The 21959-nt window shown below is 39.3% G+C and overlaps 1 protein-coding gene across 2 annotated transcripts in view; it reads right to left on the bottom strand.

Moving 5' to 3' along the window:
- Window positions 1-1115: 1115 nt before the first annotated feature.
- The window catches only part of GALK2 (galactokinase 2), a 47017-nt gene continuing 26173 nt past the window's right edge, over window positions 1116-21959 (bottom strand). Inside the window, exons 7-11 of one of the 2 annotated variants that reach the window (XM_088172544.1) lie at window positions 20778-20930; window positions 19105-19191; window positions 15662-15872; window positions 8297-8498; window positions 1122-1595 (exon numbers count right to left, since the gene is read on the bottom strand). In XM_088172544.1, coding sequence (XP_088028670.1) covers window positions 1388-1595; window positions 8297-8498; window positions 15662-15872; window positions 19105-19191; window positions 20778-20930 — 861 coding nt within the window. In that variant the 3' untranslated portion in view covers window positions 1122-1387. Of the gene's footprint in view, window positions 1596-8296; window positions 8499-15661; window positions 15873-19104; window positions 19192-20777; window positions 20931-21959 lie in introns of both variants that reach the window. The other variant, XM_014887734.2, reaches the window with a different exon arrangement.

Here is a 21959-nt window from a genome sequence, read left to right as displayed (position 1 = left end):
GGGTCCTCTATTTACAGTATCTATATCTACTGTACATTACAAATGGGTTACAAGATGTTAAATTTCAGAGATGACAGGGGAATGTTTAAGATTAGCCCATTCTATAATTCTGCCAATTGTTCAGAACTGTTTCTCCTCTCCTTTGCTTTCCCCTTCTCACATGCATACTTTTAACTGTCCTCCCTCCAAATTGTCTTGTGCCCAGAGCCCATCCTTTTCCTCTTGAGTGTTTGATTTACTTGACCCAAGTACTCTATTCCACTTTTCCTGGTTGTCAGAAATAAGAGATCTTCTCTACAGATACTACTGCCATGATATTCCCCTCTGAGGTTCCTGAAAAGATCTGGTAGTTTGCATTGGCTGTCATTCATCTGCTGTGCTCAGATTTGGCAGTCTTCTCAGAGAATTAGGAGCCTCTGAGAATTTGGGTTTGGCCTGAATTAGCATGGGTAATGTACAGAAAATCTGAGAGATCTCTAATTTGATACAGACTTCTGGACATTAACTTGTTCTTAGCATCACAAAAACGTGCCCAGGGCCAACTCTTGCTGTGTCTTTTATGGCTGCAAGTGCTGTGACACGACCAAATCTTCTCTTTGGTTTTCTTTGGAGAGAGCAGAGAAGTGGAAATTTGTGCAAGAGAGAGGCTACAGGAGTCTGACTTTCCCCTTGGGAGCAGGGTTAGGACATCTTTGGGGGATCCTGATGTACAGTCCCCTTTCTACAATCACAACCATTTCTCCTGCTCAGAGCAGTCATAGGAGATGGCAGGAGCAGACAGTGGTGGCAAGGTCAGAATTTGTCAGTAATGTCAATGATATTTTCCCTTGGTCCTACCTAGAGCTTACTTTTGCTTAGTACAGCTGAGTAAATATCCTACTTGTGGAGAGTAGAAAACTTTGTATATTTAGCAAGGTCCTTCCAATCTTTTGAATGCTTCAGTTTAATCTTCATGTTTTACAAAATACTCCAAACAAAACAATGTCCAGGACCTGAAAAGAAAAAGCACTGAACAGCCCTGCAAATACTGCAAGGTCCCCTCCTTCCACTGAGGCAGCTCACTGCTCACCTGGTCTCTCTTTTATTACAGCAAAGGGAAAAGAAGAGACAGACACTGTAACAAATCATCATCTTTATTTCAATTTCCCTTTTCCCTGTCAATAGGTTTTAGTAAATCAGTATTTATAATGAAAGATACATTTAATATGGAGGGGGAAAGACTTTTATAATCAAAGAGTTTACTTCTAATTGCTTCTTCAGAAATCCATTTTGATAATAGCGACTGCTCATTACAATACAAATCAGAAAAATCATTCATGTACTGTGGCATGGGAAGTACTGCCAGTTCTACATGCTCTACATAGTTTCTTTAAAATTTTTACGTTCTTTAGGCCTCAACAAAAACCAAAGCTCCTCTTCCAGGTTTGGTAGCAAACAGATTATTATTCTCCACTGCTAACCTTTGGCCATCCGTTTGGTAATAAGCCTTTTTTACATTTTTTAGGAAAGTGTTCAGCTTGTCAGTAGGCACCATTGACACAGTGCAGCCACCCCATCCAGCTCCAGTCAGACGTGACCCAATGGCCCCAAATTGCCTAAAAGAAAATAAGAGGGGAAAAAAAGAATTTAAAATAAACCAAAAAGAGGTACTTTGTCATATATAAAATTTTAATAGAAAACTCAGATGTCTTTTGAGTATTCCCATGTCATCAGACTTTTCTGATGTTCACTTGCTTGTATGTAACACTACAGCAATTTGCAGTTACCCTTTTGGACCAAAGGAAAGTGCTGACTCTAAACTGCAGTAAAGTCATTTCTATCAGTTCCAAAAGTCCCCCTGTTTTGTAATGCTTCAGCATCAGCTGTTTTTAGGATCACAGTGCAGCTGAGATGAAGAAAGCAGGAGAAGAAAGGAATTGTGTTAGCAACATTCATAAGACATCAGAAGTGAAAACAGAAATACATGACAAAAATAACAAAAGAGGGTTCATAAACTAATTGCACAGGATGTAGGCATGCAAGCCATTTTCTAATGTGGCAAAGACAAATAGCTCTATTCTTCCAGGACAGCTCTAAACCATGCTGAAGATTCACAGGCTTCTGCAGGACTGCTGAGTGTGCCAGTCAAGAGAAGGGGAGTTCAGAGACTCTCAAAAAGTCATAGAGTCACTGCACTCTGTATAAATAAGCTCGTATAAACTACTGTTTATGCTGAATGGACAGAGTTGGGTGTCTCTCTTTAGAGGAACCTCATGAACTTTAGACTGACAGCAGTAGAGGTAGTGTATGAATGTAGTCCCTAAAGAAAAAAAAAGCTCTCAATGAGGAGTGTGAACAGAAAGAACAATGACAAATAAATGAGATGCAAAATATAAACCATTCCTAGCCTCAAGATACTGGCCTACTAGAAATGTCCTAGAGCAAATCCCATGCTGTTACACTGCAAGACTCAGATACCACCTCATTAGAACTTAGAATTTTGCTTACCTGTGTTCCTGAACTTAGACTCAGAAAAAGTAGGAAAGTACCATATAAAAAGTTACTTTGAGGCTTTTCTAACCTAATGAGAACAGAATGAGTAAGATTTAGAAAACTCATCTGAAACCTTATTCTTGGGGGAGATCTAATCTGACTTACAAACAAATACTTCTGATGTGTTTCCAATAGTCATGCACAGAGAGATTCACCAGCCCTAGAATATGTTAGAGGGAGAGACAACATCATGTGAATAGCATTGGAAAATGACAGCTCATTGGAAGTGGGCTGTTGTAATTTTACATGTGTGCATTTTATGTTAAATCAATCTGGTGTAGTGCTGGGTTAGTATAGGTTTAGGTCATATTTCAAGCAAGTACTTGCATATGTGTTTGATTCTAAACACAGATCTCTTCTTGAACAGAAACACTTTCTTCAGTGTCTCTGTGTGGTGCCACCCTTCATATTGACTCGATTTTATGTTCATTCTGCATTTCCTGTTGGTGTTTTATTTTACTTATTGTTATTCCTGTAAGCCACTCATTCTCTGATGCAATTTTGGTAGTTTCTAGTACATGGAGCAACCTCCTAAAATGAGCAGGATCTAATCCAGTCTCAGTTGCAGTCAATAAGGAAATTCCCATTGACTTTATAAGGCCCAATCCACTTTTCAGAGTCTGTTAAATCAACTGTCTGTACTCATTTGGTCTGTTACCTCAGACAGAACTTCATATTTCAGATGGTGTCTGGCTTTTATTTTGGTAGGCAACTGAAATCCCTTCAGAATTGTTCTGAACCTTTTATTGATTTCATAATTCTCTGTGGTCATGCTCATGCCTCATTTTTACTGAGTCATTTTCGAATACTTAGTTGAAATAAAGCATAAAGTAGACAGAAAATATGCCTGTTGCAGAGCTGAAGTCACTGTGTTTCAAAATACCATGGCTTAACAGTGTCAAATGTGGTGATAGCAGCCACTTGGGGCTACTGAGGAACCTGATGGGCAGGGTACCTGATACTACATGGATCCAGGAGGGAGCTCCTAATTCTGTGTCTGCAGGAGATGTGGTGCCTGGGAGGTATCTAGATCAAACACAAGGAACTCATCTTTGGAACAGGTTTGAAACTGCCCCATTGAAGTTTTAATCAGTTCAGTACTAAGTTGGACCCCTCTGGTAAAGTGGGATTCCTGGCCAGACACTCCTCTTGTGCACTGGCATCTAGATGGGTTTTGGAAGAGGAGTCTGAGCAGACAGTCCTGTGGATGGGGAGCTCACCCACGCAGTGGGAGGTGTGGGTTTCATGTGTGGGAAAGGCCCTGTGTGCTGCTGGGCTGTGCTGCAGGGACAAGGAGAAGGAAAATGTGTCTGGAGCCCAGGGCTGGGGCCACTCAGTCCCAATCCCAGGTTCTGGCTTTTGCTGCTGCAAGTGTTTGTGCATCGTTTTCCAGTCTTCACTGGACACAAAGACAACTAGCTTATGGGGATGTAAATGAGAGTAAAAATATGAGTACTGCAGCAAAGGAAGGAAGGATAATAAAAGGAGGGAGTAAAAATGGAAATTCCATAGGTTTGGTATATGGAAACAGTAGGCAAGACATGGCAGTAGTCTATTTTAAAAATAGCTGTACTTTTAAGAGGTGAAAAAACCCCAGAGCAATATTGTTAATTTGAAATACTTAAAATTATGAAGTAGCTTTTAGAGAGCATGGAGTTAATATGGTAAGACTTAAATATATAAATGGGGAGGATTGTGCTTATTCTGCTGTGTAGTTTAGTTTGCATTTGAATAGCATCTTTAAGTGTTTCTGGCTTTGTTGAAATTTCAAATTATGCCATGATTGCAGGCTCTACAGTTTTAAGAAAATCATAAGTGGAAATGGTAAGAATCTTGATAAAATGCAGAATTGTGTTGGCTACCATAATGCACCTGGATGTAATATAAAATCTGTTTTCTTTTAAAAGTGGTCAGAGAGGATTCAGCTCTCTGTCATGTAAGAGGCATGTCTGGGAGCACAAAAATTACCAGGATTTATAGCACCAAAAGATGGAGAATAAGAAAATGAAAGTAAGTCATGTGCAACACTAAGGAATGACAGCTTTTCAAGAGTACTTAACTTACTCAGGAGCTCACGTCCAATTTTTTGTCCCTTTATTGTTTAGTAAATCTGCTGTGTTACCTGCTTTAACAGGTAAACCAGCTACTAACAGCATGAGGTGGGTTAGAGAAAACAAAAGTCCTCAATCTTTGCAAAATGAAAAAAAACCAACTGACCAACTCATGGTTACAGTTTTCAGCACTACAAACCACAGCAAGTATGGATCCCTTTCTTTCTTGGCAGAGGTTATACAGTAAAACATAAAGATCTAGGCAAAAGAGAAAACATCTGTATATGCAGATTATTCTTCACAGTTTAAACCTTGTCAGGAGAGAGCAGCAGTAGACTCTGGGAATTCTGTGCAATATATTTTTGGAAAAGCTTTTGAAAGTTACAGGGTGGCTGTACATCATCGTAAATAAAGAATGTCATTTGTGTCATTCCTGGCCATTTCTAGAATCACATCAGCCAAGTCTTCCTAGAGTGACTACTGATTTTATGTCCTTTAGGTTTTTTAATGTACAATTTAAGAAAAGTTAAGACTTTTTCCCCAAAAATTAGATACTGGCTTAAGGTGCATTCATCCAGAATAGCTATACACTTTTTGAAATCTAATTACTGAATCAGAATAAGATTTAATACTGAACTCCTAGAGAAGAAAGATGCATTTCTTAGGAAATATTGTTGATGGGACAAGACGGCAAAGAACAATGAGCATTTACTTTTTTGTGCAAAGAATACAATAAAAAAACCTCCAAGTGAAATAATTTTAATATATAAATTTGAAATCATTCCATGTGGTGCTTAGCTCTGCCCATCATATGCTGTGGGTTCTTCTGCCAGTAAATCAGAAATCTGATGTAACGTGGGCACACACATCACTTTTTTCCTTTACTACTTATATATTGTTCCCTGGAACTGAAATGCTCCCATGAATTTTAAATTAACTTAGAAAAATCCTAACTGCTGCTTTCTTTTTGGTGCTGTGGCTGTGCTCCTGCTTGGCAGCCAGTGTCCCCCTGCCTGAGCTGGCTGGAGCTGTGTCACCATGGAAGCACAGAGCTCAGCACAAATGGGGATCACAATTTCCATTCCTGTGCTGAGCTTCCTGCGGCAAGAGGCTGTCACTGCCATCCTTGCTGGTTTATTGGAATGTGGCACAGGAAACTCCATGCTGCACAGAACATCTGGCCAGGTTTAACCTGCTTGTCTTCCCCTGCTCAGGGCAGGACAGTTTCCTCACAGCTTTTCAGAGAACACGCCCTGTCAGAATGGGGTCCTCAGGTCTGCCAAGTGCAGTCATTGGCTGCCACTGGTTGAGGCACCAGCCCTGGGCAGTCACTGTACCTAAAGCAATGCAGATGTTAATTTAAGGCTCTGGCCCTGCCAGTGGTGCCTCAGAACAGGCAGTGCTGATGCCTTGCGTGGGATCAAGACTTTGTTGCCCAAGATCTTTGATAATTCAGTAGAGTTCAGTTTCCGTCTTCAGCTGACCCTGGAGATAGTGATTCCCTGTCACACATGGAGCAGTGGTTCCCTTTGAGCAGCTGGGATAACTCTGGTGGAACTGCCCTGCTGAGTGACTGTCACAGCTTATTGTATGATGTGATACAATAAACTGAATAAAGCTGGGAGTTCCACCCTGGACTAGGTCCCAAGAGACAAATCAAAACTTGTTCTTCTCAGTTGCTATCAGTCTGTCCAGTGGCTATCAGGCTGTTTTGTGTTTTAGCACAAAATAGCACATATATCCCACATGCAAAATAATCTGTCAATGTCCAGAAGTCTTCTGTTCAGTTTTTAGGTTTGTAGCTTTCTGCCTCAGAGGCCATTCCATCTTGTCGACAAAAGAAATCATACTCACCTAAATAATCATCTTCTGTACTCTATTGATTTACAAACCTGATAAATGGGCACTGCAACTTAAAAAATCCGTAAGTGCAGAAAAAAAAAAGCATATGGTAAATTGCATGCTTTCAAAATTCGTATTTTCATTCTAAGTCAGACTAATTTCTCAATAATAATAAAAAAAACCAAGCTGGTAAAGGTGGTAAGATATTAATAATCTAATTTTTAAAACACCAAATTGAAATAGTTTGTTTTCTTCAAGACTTAAAAGATGTAGAGAGAGGATGGGATACCTGCTTCAAAAAGACAGTAAAACAAAATTTCTTGACCTCAGGCCTACAAACACTTGTGTCACCCCACATTTCCATTCTGGCACGGCAGTAATGCTCTGGCTTAGGGCAGTTTCCCAAATTAAGCACACCCTTCTCCAAGGAGAAGGAACAATTAGGAGCACAAGTCAGGAGGGTGGCATCACCAGGGAGCCACTATGAGACTGTGGGAAGCAGCTGGGACAGGATGGCTGGGGCAGGGATGCAGTAGAAGTGGGACAGCCCAGGTGGGCAACTGTTTATTTCCCCCAGCCACTGTTAAAATGATCCACTAAATTTCTTCTACAGGCACTGAATTTAGATTACAGTTAGCACCAGGTGTCTGTCTGTGATTAAATATACCAGAAAAAGAGAAATAAAGCAGGACTGAAATGTGTACATTGTTAGATGCTGACCCTGTGGGAAGGGTGAAATGCTATGCAGGATGTGAGTACTAAGTGCTTGTTTTTACTTTGTGGATTGACACACGATTGTACCAGATCTCACTGTCCCCTGCAGCTGAGTCATGGAAACAACAAGCCTGATACCACAACAACCTGTGTGTGGGAGAAGAGAAGGGACAAAATGGCACTCAAGGAATGTGCCTTTGGAATTGTTTCCTCACGACCAAACTGAGTTAGGAAGGAATCACAGCTGAAAGAATAATGCTGGGGCTGAGATGGAGTCTTAATTATATGTGGAGAGCTCAGACAGCACAGAAAGAAGTAGAGTATCAGCTCCTGTAACAGCTGGCACGCTCATTTCTTAAACAGTGAAATGCTGTCCAACCTATCTGATACTCTGGACAACTTATTTTTAATTGAAAAAATGCAAATGGCATATCACTACATTTCATTATAATTCCAAGACAACCTAAAATTGTAGAACAGCTTGTTTATGCCCTGGAACTCCTGTGGCAGCAGTACTGAAATGGTTAAGAAACATGAAAAATGTAGATTTAGATTAGATATTGGAAAGAAATATCTTTCTATGAGAGTTGTGAGGCACACACATTGGAATAGGTTGCCCAGAGATACTGTGGATGCCCCATCCCTGGAAGTGTTCAAGGCCAGTTTGGATGGGGCTCTGAGCAACCTGGTCTGGTGTGAGGTGTCCCTGCCCATGGCAGAGCTTTGGAACATGATGATCTTTAAGATCCCTTCCAACCCAAATCATTCTATGATGTTATAATTCTAAGAAATAGAGAAAAAGTAACAGTTCAGATAGAACAAGTAAGATGATATTTTAAGAAAACCACTTATGACTTCTTCTGCAACTTACTTAAAAAAGAGTAGCCGACAGTCTAACGTAACACTTGTGACGATGAGTCAGTCCAAAAGCAAAATCTGTAATAAAGTCATAAACCGTAGCTTTCATCTGAAAGTATTACACAGATGTCAGCAGGGAAACAATTGACCATGTAATGCCCCTGCAGGAGATTAATTTTGTAAGAAGAGACAAGAATACTTTCATTTTAAGACTGCAATAGGCAAGGATGTCATATTTTCTCCTCAATTCGAACCGTATTCTCCACAGACGATTACTCTTCCTTGTGGTCAGAACTTACAGGCAGATGTCGACCAGGCGATCCAGCTCAGGACAGCTGCACTCATACATCTCCCTGCAGCTGATATGGCTCTGCTTCATTAATTCTCCCAGCAGCTGGAGAGCATTGACAGGTGCTTCACTGCAAATCTTCTGAAATTCCAGCACTCTGGCAGCCTCACTGTACACATGCTTTGCACGCTGGTATAACTTAAAGGTGGAAACTGTACAAAAAGAAAACAGCATTATTATTCATTACAAAAGCAACATACAAAAACATAATAGGATTGTGTTTTTTCAGCAATTTATCCTTTATATGAGAACTCTCTAGGCTGAAAGTCTTCTGCAAAAGTTCACACACATCTTCTTTAAAATCCCTAATAAAAAATAACGTTTAGAGGTTATCAAAATGCAACGTACACATCTTTTTTCATTTTGACAGCTTCATGCACATGCTCTGGTTATTTGCTGTGCCACTGGACAGGCTCAGTCTCTCCTCTTACTTTGCAGAAGCAAGGCAGAAGTGCAAGGGTGGGCAGTGACAGCATTAGGGCATTAATCTGAAGTTTTCAAATAGCAGTAGAACAGAGGCAGGAGAACACCTGGAGGGTCCCCAGTGCCCTGCAGGCAGCTGTCAGCCAGCACCTGCTGGCACAGGGCCTTGTGTGTGGCTGCTGCAGGCCAAAGCTACATCAATTATGGAACTGTGCAGATGGACCTTTGCTTGAAGAAAAAACAACCGCTAAACCACAAAAAACACCACCCAATTTTTTTTTTCTCAATAATGCAGGCTCACTGTGACTGTAGATAATACTGGATTAAAGGTACAGTGAAGAGAACATGTGCTTTCACTTTGGTTTTCAGGGTTTATTTTTGGTACAGGTTACTTGCCAAAGCATTACTGCTGCCTTTATGGATGTGAAGAGATGCCAAGCCCAGACAGGTTCTGATCAATACTGACCTACTAAGATCAAAGACTAGTGCAAGGATTTTGGCTAAACTTTTTCTATTGTGCCATAAAAAAGCAATTCTGCTGGAAAGGGCCGGGGGGGGAGTCCAAACCTGTGTGGCCATCAGGGTAGAGACCTCCATCAAGCCTGAATAATGGGGCATAAAAAGGAAGGAGATGGCTGTGGTTAAAGACTCCACAAGCCACCCATACTTACAGGAAGGTTTGGTTTGCAACTAGTATCTGAGAATTGATCTGCTGTTCCCAAGCTTGTGCTGTAGTTCATTGTTTTCCTCTCCCAATATAGTTCTGTTTGCTTTAATACCATGGCTACTATTTAGGAAGTATTGTTCACCAGAAGCATGCATGACATAATTTAATTTATGACTAAATTGGTTTGAGTGAGCTGTTTGGGTGGTAAATATTACTGGACTTTAACCTCTATATGGAGCACCTACTGCACTGTTTCCTTATTTTTGCACAGTAAAGCTAAAATGCTAACTTGCTAGAGCACTTCAGAACATCCTTCATCTTTTTTCTACGTGTAAATTCTCCTTCAGAGTGAAGTTTGTCTCTCAGTTCAGCTCCTGTCTCTCTTGCTTTCTAAAATGGCTGATAAAACTCTCAAATAGAGCTAAAAGGAGAAGCAAGACCAGCCCTGTATTTAAAATAGAACTTGCTCTCTGACCCAGACCCACAGAGTCCCTACTTTTCTGTTCTGTTGAGACTGCCAAGTTCTAGAACCACTTCTGACACTTTCAGTAATCTACATTTGCAAATACATGTAGAAATCTTTCTTGAAAGACTGGAAATAAAATTAGGTCCAGTATGAAGCATCTCGTGTTGTACACTCCAGGCAACAACACTTACAGACTAAAACTTCATCAGCACCTCTATAATGCCTTTTTATTTCTCCAGAGTATTTCACAACTGTAAATGCTGAAAATAGTGCTGAGACACAAGTAGTCTAAAATGAGACAGAAACATTTAACATAGCAATATTCTGCTGCTGCTGATATTGCTTCTGCTCCTATTTATTTTGTAATTCAATACAGCCTGCTACTGAGAAACCCTGTGCTGTTTGTCTTGTGAACAGGCCTTCTGAAATCATTGCAAACTAGGACAGAAATGAGAAAATTGAGTGCCCCTCAGAAACACGGACTTGAGAGTATCACACAGGAAGAGCATATTTTGGTTTCTGATTTTGTTGCTGCTGGAGTTAGTTGCACTGTGTTTTGCAAAGTGGTGCCTCAGTATTTTTGAACGCTGAAGAAAGGCAGCTTGGCCTATTTTTAAGGATGGTTTCTCTTTAAATATTCTTTTCTTATGAGGCATTGTTTTAGAGCAAGGAGATTTCTAAATGTGCATTCGTTTAGGGAATATCTAAAGTTGCGTGAGAGATTGCCATAGCTCACACTCTCTTGTAAATCACCATCGAACAGTAGTAACCCAAAGAATGAACTGAAAACATGTCTGGTTTCAATTGTCGGGCCACAGACTTGCCAAAGGCTGTGATTGATTCGGAGACCACCCTTTGGTAGAGCAATGCTCCACTGGCCAGATTACCTTAAAGTCTCTGGGGTTGTGTTGTGCTCGTCATGTCAGGAATTGGCAACCACAGTGGGGCTCTGGCTGCCAGCCAGGGGACCTGAGCTGTGTCCTGGGCAGTGCTGGCTCCCAGGAGAGTCTCTGGTGGAGGGGGGAATTTGCTACCTTGACACAGCTTCCTGTGGCTGGGAACACGCTCCTTCCAGGCAGCAGAGTGGCTGTGTGTTATTTGCTCCTTTGCGGACTTCACCAAATTAGTACTGGTTAAAGGCTGGGATCCTGGCATTAGCTACTGCTCTGTTATAGGCGGCGTTTTGTTTCAAAAAAACTATGTTTGCATTTAAAAATTTTTGTTATAGCTTGCTTTTCTTCTCAGGCAGTTTTCTTTTCAGGCAAAATTATCTTCAGGACGGCAAACAGCTCAGTACTCTCCAAGCCTTATTCTAAAATAGTGAAATGATTCACATATTTTCAGCTTTCAACACCAAATACCTGTGATAATACAGAAACCTTCTTCTGTCTCTTCTGTTTGGATAGTCCAAACAAACCCTCTCTATCTATCTGAAGATAGAGTATAGGTTATGTTTCTAAAAGTCACATCTATATTGGAATCTGTTTGTCACATCACAGCTTGTATATTGGCTCCACTGATTTCCTAAGCCATACTCTGTCACAGTTATAAGAAACAAAACCAGAGGGCCCACACCTGATTAGTTTATATCTGAGCCAAGGCTGCAGTGCTCTGAAAGAGGAAAAGCTAAAGCCCTCAAAGAAACCCTTGCAGGATTGCACAGAACTGGGTTATATGGTCTCACCCTCTGTGGTGCTCAAAGGAGAGCATAAAAAGCAGAGTTTAGGGAACTAATGCCAGATTCTTACATCTACTATAATCTATAGAATTAGGTAACTAATTAGACTGAAAATGTAAATATACTTTCCTATAATAAAGGTCTGGTTTCTCCCACTTCAACTTCCGAGTTCTCAGAGCTTTGCTCCTGGCAGAGGATTCTGTCAGGTCACTCATGAACAGGTAAATTCAGTTCACTTACAAACCACCAAATGCCCTTGAGAGAATGCTGCCATTTTCCAGGGCACTAATAGATAGCACTGCAGCAAGAACCTTCCATGTTGCTGAGACCCAGCAGACTAATGTTAATGAAAGCTTGTCCAAAATCCATATAAAACCCCTTAACAGACAAAAATCTGGACTATTAGTCCCAAATAATTGTGGGTTAACTAAATATAACAGAAATGTTTACTGTGCATTTTCAACTGTATGGTCATATTTTTTAATTCTAGCTTTACAAAAATTGTGCAAACCTGTCCAGTCTGTTTAAAGGAATTTTTTTTCTGTATAAGTAAACGTTGTGGCTTCTCAGCAACTCATATTATTTGTTACAACTTCAACTTCAGCAGATTCCTTTCTTTAGAGGCTTCCTGTACAATTCTATCTGACCTTTAGCTAAAGACCAGCCTCTCCAGGCTATATATTTTTTTCTAGTTGCTTTGGCAGCTTCTAAAGATACATTTCACTGTAGATTAATGAGCTACACATGGCTGATGGGACTGTTAGAAATTTACAACCGGAAAAACTCACGGACACACACTTGTGTAGGGGACAGCTTCTAGCACCATTACTCACGTGGAATAGGACCCTTCTCTGTTAGGCATCCTGCTGATTAAACATGATGAGGGTGAAGGTTTCTGGCTCATAATGTGTATAAGAAAATGCTGCCAGATGGCTTTAATTTGAGCCAGATTGTGAACCCCCTCCCTGAAGTGGGGAACAGTTACTCTACTGGGACTGCTCAAGTAACTGTTTGCAATCTGGCTTTCTGAAAATAAACCAGGGGACGAGTCATTGCTGGATTTGGTGACACATTTAGCAGACACCTGCTTTGAGATTATGGTAACTACTGGTTTAAAGTGATTTTTCCTCCAGAGGAATGATGGCTTTACAAGGCTTTTGCAACTAACTTAGACTATTCAGTGCCTGTGCCTAACCTGTGGCACAGCCCAAAAGCCTCCATCCTCCAGGTATGGTATCCACATCTCTGTTTCTGTGGCACATCCCAAAATTTCTCCATGACATGCATCAGGGCAAGGCTGAACTAGGCACCTGGACCCTTCAAATGGAAAGTGCTCTGAGGTCTATCAGTTTGGAGGTGTAACTTCTGGTCATGCAGGACATCTACTGATGAACAGGGAGAGCTTTTTGTACCCCAGAGCCACCTGACAGAACAGAACTCGAGACCCCCTCACCTCCACGTGTCAGTGCAGGAGTGTGGAAATTTCCTGCACTCACATCACCATCAACACCCATGAATGGCTGTTCAAGCACCACTCATGCTACCTGCAGCACAGAGTTAGAATTTTCTTTCCAGGAGACAAATAGGAGTTAAACAGCCAAATCCACAGAGCAAATGGATGGCTGCTCCTCCCATGGCGATTTCATTCTCAGGTTTAAATTTCAGAATTAGATTAAAATTTTTTATATGAAAAGGAAAAATGGGTTTAAAAAAATACCTCATTTAAGAAGCAAAAACATTTAGTGGTTAAAGGAATATACTGTTTTACAGGAGAATATCCTTTTGTGGTGAAGCTTATAAATACTTAATGTCCCACAATCACCACACACTATGTGTTCTGTGAAGCACTCGAGTCCAAGCCAAAATTATGGCACAGTGCACCTTAGAAAGTAATAAATATTATTTTTCTAGTGATGTTCAGAAGCCACAAGTGCAATCCATGTGTAAACATTTGCAAGGGAACTTTAAACTCAGGATTGTGAGTTGACCAAGGAACAACTGCAAGAAGTTTAGAGAGGCTTTATGCACCATCTGTACATCTCCAAACATGGGGAACGAATGGGCTGTACAGTGGGGAACTGCAGAAACCCTTGAATATTTGCTGTAAAAGGGATGCAAACTTGCTGAGGGCTTCCAGATCTGGCCTGGGACTTGACCAAAGCCAGTCCATAGAAATGCTCCTTTGAGACATGGAGTTTTTATCTGGTCATCCTTACATACTGATAAAACTTTATATAAGTATACAATACTGTCACTGGAAGAGTAGAGGAGGGGGAAGCTGGGCTTAAGGCTAAACTATGTACAGAGCACTTTTAGATCCTTAAACATGAGACACAATGCCAGTACAAAACAGTATTTGTAACGATCCCTGGGCATGAAAAGATCCCCTAAATGTTATGGTTTGTTCTTCACGTTGAACAAAGAAATTCATTGAAACTCTGAAATTCTCTGCAGAGGTTATTTATGTTTTCTTTCTCACATGAAGAAGCCAGTCATTGTCATTAAAACAGAGTGGGAAAGTAGAGGGGAAGTAAGAAAAATGTTTTCTTCAAACAGCCTCTGGTGTTCCAAAGCCAACATAATGCGTAATTTGTAAAGTGTGTAACAAACCCAGCAGACTTAGATTCGTTCTGTGTCTGTCTTGTTTCTTCTGCATAAGTTTTACAGAAATCTGTTATTTAATTTTATATTGTACATGCAAAAAGGCTTTCAGCAAAATCCTTTTTAATTGGTCTTATCAAATGAAATCATGGTCATGCAAGTTTAAGAGATTCTGTTCAGCAAACATCTGCAAATGGTATTCAGAGCTACAGTATAAAATTTCCTCTGAATTTCTTCTATGGCTTTTTTGTCTAAATTTTTCATCTAGACTTTATTTTTTGAAAAAAAATCAAGATAACCTGTATAAGCAACTCAATTTTGCAGAACTGTTTTATAAACCAGGTATAAGGAGTATAAACATCTGTAAGTTAATAGTTTTGCATTGCTTCATGAAGGGGAGAGTGCAGGGACAGTGTAAGATTTACAACCTTGCAGTTTCCCAGGAAAATGCTGCAGATGGCAGGTACATGGTTCATATATTCCTCATGTACAGACAGTACAAAGTTATCAAAACTCTTTCTGTGGAGATAAAGAGCTGGCTTAAGATATCTTATTCCAGCCTGGTATCTTCTGGCAGTGTAATTAGACAGTAAGATTATCTTACACTGTCTGATACCACTGGGGTACAAAACAGGTTAAAGATTCAGGACCTGGTCCTTGGTCAATACATAAAATTTACAATCACTCCAGATGAACGGATTATTTAAGTAAGTGTCAGTATAGACAGCTGTGTTACATATCTATGTACATCTGATATACACATTCCTGAAAGCAGTCTTGGGAAGGACTGACAAGGATGTAACTTGGCTCCAAAAGAATACAGGTATTAATGTTACAGAATAGAAACAAGGAAGAAGGATTCTATGTAGTTCTTACAGAAAGATTCTGATCTCAATTGGAAACCTGTTATGAAAGCAAATGAATTATTTCATAAATTCTCTATTATTTGGTATTATTAGGAACCCTACTATATACATTTAGGATACATTTCATGTATGACAATGCTCATGACTGCGTGGTATAATCCTAAACAATAATACATGGGAAATACTTTAGATAGTAAATTGTTCATCTCCACCAACATCTTCCTAAAGAAAAAGAAATGGTAATAGTGACAGAAACCTTCTCAGGAGACATCAAGATGACTTGCTGCCCAGTGCCTGTTTTAGGAAGTGACAATGTACTTAGCAATTAAGAACAGAAGCACAAGCCCATCTATGCTGGTCTTGAGCACCAGTTTGGCTATCTGCTATTTCCATCATTTTAGAAACAGTTCAATCAAAATCAGAGTTTGCTCTATTTTAAGTTAAAAGTTAGAATGAAAATATCCATTGATGATGGTATCAATTCTTTCACTTCCCAACCAAGATTCCAGCCAAGTATTCTGGCAAGAATTCCACTTGCACTACTTATTAATGCATAACATTTTTATATAATACAAACATTGTACAGTAAACCCCACCATTTCATATATGCTCACCATCTTGCATGTTTTGACTAAGGATCTGAGAGTGGAGCTCCTCCAGGCTAATTCCCAGGCATTTACAAATTTCCTCTGTGCTGTAAGGCTCAGGATGTAATACCTCCTCGACAATGGTCAGCATTTCCTCTAGGCTAACTCCTAGCTTGGTTTGCACATCATGGAGTCTCAACATTTTTCTCCACTCCAAGCCTTTTGACTTCGAGAGAAGCTAAAATTAAAAAAAAAAAGAAAACAGAAAATATTGTGCTTTCCTGTTTAAAACTATTAGTTGTCTGTAAGTATCTTTAAGGCCCATTTTCTCTTTTCACTTCTTAATTGAGAACCATCAGGACCTACTTTCTATCAGTACAGAGCAGTGAATGCCTATATTTCTTATTAAAGGTCTGTGAATGACAGATACTCTTTCCTCAAATCAGATACTGTCTGTAAAAGCCCTACTGGCATTATTTATGTGATACCAGATCAGTGATTTATCCTCTTCCATGGACTATGTTACTTCAAGCACTTACTAACCTTTTACAATCCCATCTGGACAACTGTTTATATAAGTGCTATGATGTTGTAACACTAAAAGTCCTTAAAAAGTCTATTTCCATTCTATTAGTATTTGCTCTAACATATCAGTTTGACATTTCCAACATGCTCCTGGAATTTTCTGATGAACATTTGAGGCTGTCATTACCACCTTTTCTCGTACTAGCCTTAAAAACATGAAAGTGGTCATAAGATTTGTGGGGAGAATAACAATAAGCTTTCTCAATCTCTGGAGTTTTAAGTAAAATTTAAGTACCTTCTTTAACATCCAATTTATAGGAACTTCTGAGCCTTTCCAGGAATGGTACAATGTTGGTTTGAATCTGTTCCATTCCTACATGGTTGCTGTGATATTCATTAGTTATTGATGGATCTGCTTTCCCCACTCCTGGCAATGATACCATGCTTTGTGTATCTCTGTGATGTTTTGGCAGTTGACAGTCATTACTTCAACACACCAGAATCCTGAAAGGCAGAATCTCCAACAGGCTTTTCTCTGGAAGGCTGAAATGTGTTGATGCTCCCATGTGTCTAATGAAAGTGGTAAAGCAGCTTTCCTCATAAGGTGAAATATTTAGGTGTTATGAATTCTAGAAGAATAGTCAGTGGTCATTGACATACCACCTGTAATTTCAAGAGATTACAAAGTAAAACAAAGATTAGCAGGTACATACCAATGTCATTTTACTGTGTTCATAAGCATGTGGTGTATCTCAAGTGCTGCACCATTTAAACTGAGTTTAAAACTTCTAGATCAAGCTGTATGTCTGGAAAGAGTTTAAACCAGTACAGAAAGACCACGGAATTAAATCTTTCTCTATACAAATCAGTCTTCAAACCTTTTATTAGCAAGGCCAAGATTTCACCCAGTGTGTTTTATTCTTTTCAATAAGCATTGGTTTGGACTGAGATTGGTTTGAAATCATTTGTCTTGATTCAGCTAAGCCATTTAATTTTCTGGGTTAAATAAAGTCATTGGATTTACATACACGTCTGAAAAGTATTTGCTTTATTTTGTGCAAAGTTACAGCATGAAATTTAAGCAGATCTGCTGCCCAGCTATCTAGGTGTAAAATCTCACTTTCCCCTAACAGTGCTTTTTTTCCAGGGGCTCTTCCCGTTTTGCTTTATTGCAGTATCTAAAAATTAACTACTTTTGGTGCCATCTAGTGACTTGCTGAGATTTATGTGAGGCTCAGCAGAGCAAAACAAACAAAATCCTAGTCATATAACTTTGTTGCCATTTAAAACACAATTTTATATGTTCAATGGTAGAGAAAGAAGCAGAACTGTTTAGTGCCTAATGCAGAAATCAGCGTGAGAGAATTTTTTCTGTAAAACACTGGTTAAGTGACTTCTGGCCTCCTTTTCAAAGGCTCTGAGTAACTAGAACTCTACAGCCTATACATAATTTGTATTTTAGCTTACTTACTGATAAGTTAGAATAAAAATTACTGCTTCATTTTACTTAAATATGTTTTACGTGGGTGCATATAGATCTTCTTCAAGATGCTAAATAAATGGAAGTTATTTTCCTCATGGTTTTATCCCAAAATTCAGCATCCTCCAGACTTTACTATGAGAAGTTAAAGAGAATCTGCAAACAATAATATTCTATATGGCAACAAATTTTTTCTACTTACTTTTTGAATAAATAATCCCCTGCAGAAATATGCCACATGCATTGTCACATCTGTTCCCATTTCTGTACTTCAAGGGAGATGCTGTATTTCAGACAATCCAACTACACTGGGGTTTTAGAGGTCAAATGTTCCAAATGAAAACTGACCCCGTTGGGGCAGTGGGCACAGCTTAGTTGGAAAGGTCTATCCTGCTTATAGCAAAGTTTTGATTCTAACAGCACTGGGATAAATATTAGGGGCAAACAGAAATGGATTTTGAAAACAGTCTAGCTGCAGCAGCTTGAATTGTAATGGATATGGAAGAGAAGTGGAAAAAAAATCCATCTCTTTAATGCACAAAAACTAATCCCAATACTTGTCCCACAGTTGGATATTTTCTGGATGATCTTTGACTAGATGGATTAAAGATAGGGACATCAAGCAGCTGGCTCTTAACTGCCAGGATATAGAATCTCTGTTCTTTATTGTTCAACACAGCACACTGGAGAACTGTAAGTAACTGAGAGGAAAACATACTTGGTAAATGATAGGACAAACATAAATACAAGAAAGTCTGACTAGGACTAAGTCCAGGAATACTTTTATAGCAACACCACTTCCTTACACATAACATTTCTATAATGCCATCTGTGCCCAGGAGCTGCTGGTGGCTCTGCAGCTGCAGACACTGCTGGCCCCACCCCACACTGACGGTGAAGCAGGGAGAGCATGGTGTCCCCAGCCCTGCTGGTGTCCCCAGCCCTGTTCTTCCCAGCGGGAGAGCTCAGAACGAGGAGGGACAGAGCTGAGAACGAGGAGGGACACGTCAGATTCCTGCGGAACTGCGAGCGCTCTGCACAACGGAAACGTCTTTGAACTTCAAACTCACTGAGCAGAGTGCAGGAGAGCACTCAGACCCCACTACAGGAATAGGGAAAGGGAAAGAAAAAGGCAAAAGAATGATTCTCTAGGGGGAAGGGAAAGGAACAGAATCTAAGAAAGATAATTTGCCAGGATGATCAAGAACTGGCTGTAGGACAGACTGATACCAAGATGTTCTACACTAATGCTAACACGGATGAGTTGTGTTGGCATCTTTACCTACACAGTAAAGCAGTATGAAATTCTAGAATTACCTAAAGCAGAAAAGGGGAAATAAAGCCTATCCTGAGGCACTTAAAATGAGAATTTCTTTTAAAGCATTATTGCAAGGCCCAGCATGTTAGTTCATAGTTCTATTAGCTTAATGGTGCTTAAAAGACTTCCCTGTTTCCACTTACATACCTGCCCTCCTTCACCCCACTGTGACCTTTTCCTAAAGACAGTCTTTTCCTGGCTCAATGTATTTTTATAGTGTGTGCAGCTTTCCATCTGGGTAGCATATGTTTAAAAACAGACAGGTGTATGTTGTTAGTCTCCTTATAATCAAGCATCTGTTAAAAGTACATTTTTAGAGATTGCATCACAGCTAAAAGGAATTTGAAAGAAAAGATGTTTACGTTTCCTTACTACTTCTTCAGTTTACTGTACATGACTAATAATTTAAAGCAATTTAGAAAACTGTGATTCAATTCACAAAGTCTGGTATATGGAACAATAACTTCAAAAGCTCTCACAGTTTAATGCACACGTTGTACAGTGCCTTTTAGAATAGATTATCTGTAAAGGCTCTCTATTCCTTATGCAAAAAAAAAAAAAAGAATTTACAAAAGAAGCTCTTCTTAAAAACATGTATTTTGTCAATTAGCAATTCCAAATTAGAGATTTATCCGTTATAACAGATAGGTCCTTATCTTTGTTTTCTTAATGGCTTAAAAATCTTATTAACTTCAGTGACAACAGCTTTAACTGTGGTCATCGTTTTACCATGTCTTAGATACAACTGAAATGCAACTACTCCTTTTATACTTGAGTTTAATGCCCATTTAAAAAGTCATCTGAAGTTTAGCTTCCCTCCTCAAAAACTAACTCAGCACATTATTTTGTAATACATTTTGTCAGTGTCTGATCAGATCTTCAACTATTTGTTTAGCACTAACTAAAACTTGTAAGAAATTGCTTTTTTATGGAATCATGATGCCAACAGATGTTCAAAGTACTTTTGAATATTGATAAGATATTAGTCTAACGTTCTGTGGCAAGGAGTTCCATGCTGCATTTTTCAAAGCTTTCTTCTAGACTTTGTGACCCACATTCTTTTCTTTCCCACAGCCTCCTGTGCTGGGGGATTGACTGCAGTCAATCTTTATTCACTGCTTACTCCTCATTTACTCTTATCAAAGAAAAATGTACTTCTTCCCATAAAATTTCAAATCAAACTCTACATCTACATACCCCTGAACATACAAAATCCAGAATTAAAGCAGAACTAAGATTTCCCCTGTTCAATTTCCATACATTGTAGAGATAATTTGAAGCTGTAAACCAGCAGTACACCCTAAATGTTGGAGTTTAATTCAAGCCTGTTTTTAAACTTTACACTGACATACATGCTTCTATTCAGCACTTCTAATATTATTTCCAGGCCTTCAGCTACTAGCTTAGATGTTCTCTAAATCCTAGAAAATACACATCTATTGCCATATATACATATAAACATGTGACCAGACTGGTTGCTTTCCATTATTTGTCATTATTCAGCTTTAATTAGAAACAGTCTATCTTATTAACTGGGAATATTTTTTCTGAAAAATACACTTATTTCCTCCACTGAAATATAATAATAAATTAATTTAATAGAAGTAAATCACATAATCTTCTATATAAGGAAGTCCTTGCACTTCCATTAAGCTCAGCAGGAGTTCTGTTCCTGCAGATGGAAGTGTCTGGTTCTGGAAAGAAAAATTATACCAAGAGTAGCACCTAGCCAGGTGTTAAAGACACAACTGGTCAGAAGTGGAAAAAAGCACATATTTAGATGAAGGTTTCATTAGAGTTTGACATAAGCCATGCATTACCTTTGTAGCCAGCCGACACTCCATTACCCTAATATTGTAATGAGAAGTTGCTGCTTTATTCATTTCAACACAACTGTTAGCAATAACAAACGTTGCTCCACTTGGAAGTCTAACATCAGTTGCCCTCAGTGGACTGAACTCTATCAACTTGGCCTATTGAAAGAAAAATGAATGGTTAGTTTTAATTTACTGCTAGCTAACAGTGCACTTAGTTCTATAAATCAAATGCAAATTTGCATGTTTTTTCTCTTGAAAATCCAGGGACAGTTAAGGAAAGAAAACTGACATGAAACAGCAAGAAAGGAGGTTTAACCTCATTGGTCAAGTTACACATACATTTCAAACCTTTCCCTGTAGCTGGATTTTAAAATGTTTCCATTAAGTCTTTGGGTTTTTTCAGCATTTTACAGAACCCCACCCAACCTATTTTTCTTGCCTGTTTAAGACAACAGTTTCACTTTGATCTGCAGAGAAGTACCAGGCCTGGCTGAAGCTAATGTGCATGCCACTAGAAACAAGGGGCTTTGCATTCCCTGCCCCTTCATCAATGTCCATCTCCCCCTCAGTCTTCTGATTTTACATTACAGTGAGATTAGTTCACTGAGGTACAGTTTTTTACCAACAGTTTAGGACTGATTTGAGGCAGTGATCATGGTACACACCCAGACAATCAAACCAAGAAACTAAAGAAAATTACGTGTAAGAATGTAGTTACTGTTTCTTCCTTTCTGACATAACAGACTGCCTTGCCTCACACATGCTCACACAAGCTGCATAAGATGTTCCTAGCATTTGTGACCTTTTCATGGAATAAGTTAGGCATCCATTAATTAAATAATTCAGGATGTAATGTAATCAAGAGATTAAATTCACATCTGGTTTTTCACTGGGATAAGTTGTAAATCATGTGCCCTGCTTTGGCTTTTTAGAATAGACTGTAACTGTGCAAGCAGGGACATCTTACTGGTTTTGGCATTGTTCACCCTCAGAGAGTCCCTTGAGCAGCTAGAGTGCTAAATAAACAATGACAAATCTGCTTGTACATTATGTACAGCATGTGTGTCACTCCCTGCCATTGAGATTCTGGACCCCATCACAGAATTACTATCAAGACAGAGAGACTTGCTTACATTTCAATATACCCTTTAAGATCTGCTACATTAGACCAGAATGTACCACTAA

The sequence above is a fragment of the Sturnus vulgaris genome, chromosome 13, assembly GCF_052056855.1.
Source record: "Sturnus vulgaris isolate bStuVul1 chromosome 13, bStuVul1.hap1, whole genome shotgun sequence".
Classification (NCBI taxonomy): domain Eukaryota; kingdom Metazoa; phylum Chordata; class Aves; order Passeriformes; family Sturnidae; genus Sturnus; species Sturnus vulgaris.
The sequence above is the reverse complement of the archived record's forward strand: the minus strand, read 5'-3'. Positions and strand labels throughout refer to the sequence as shown.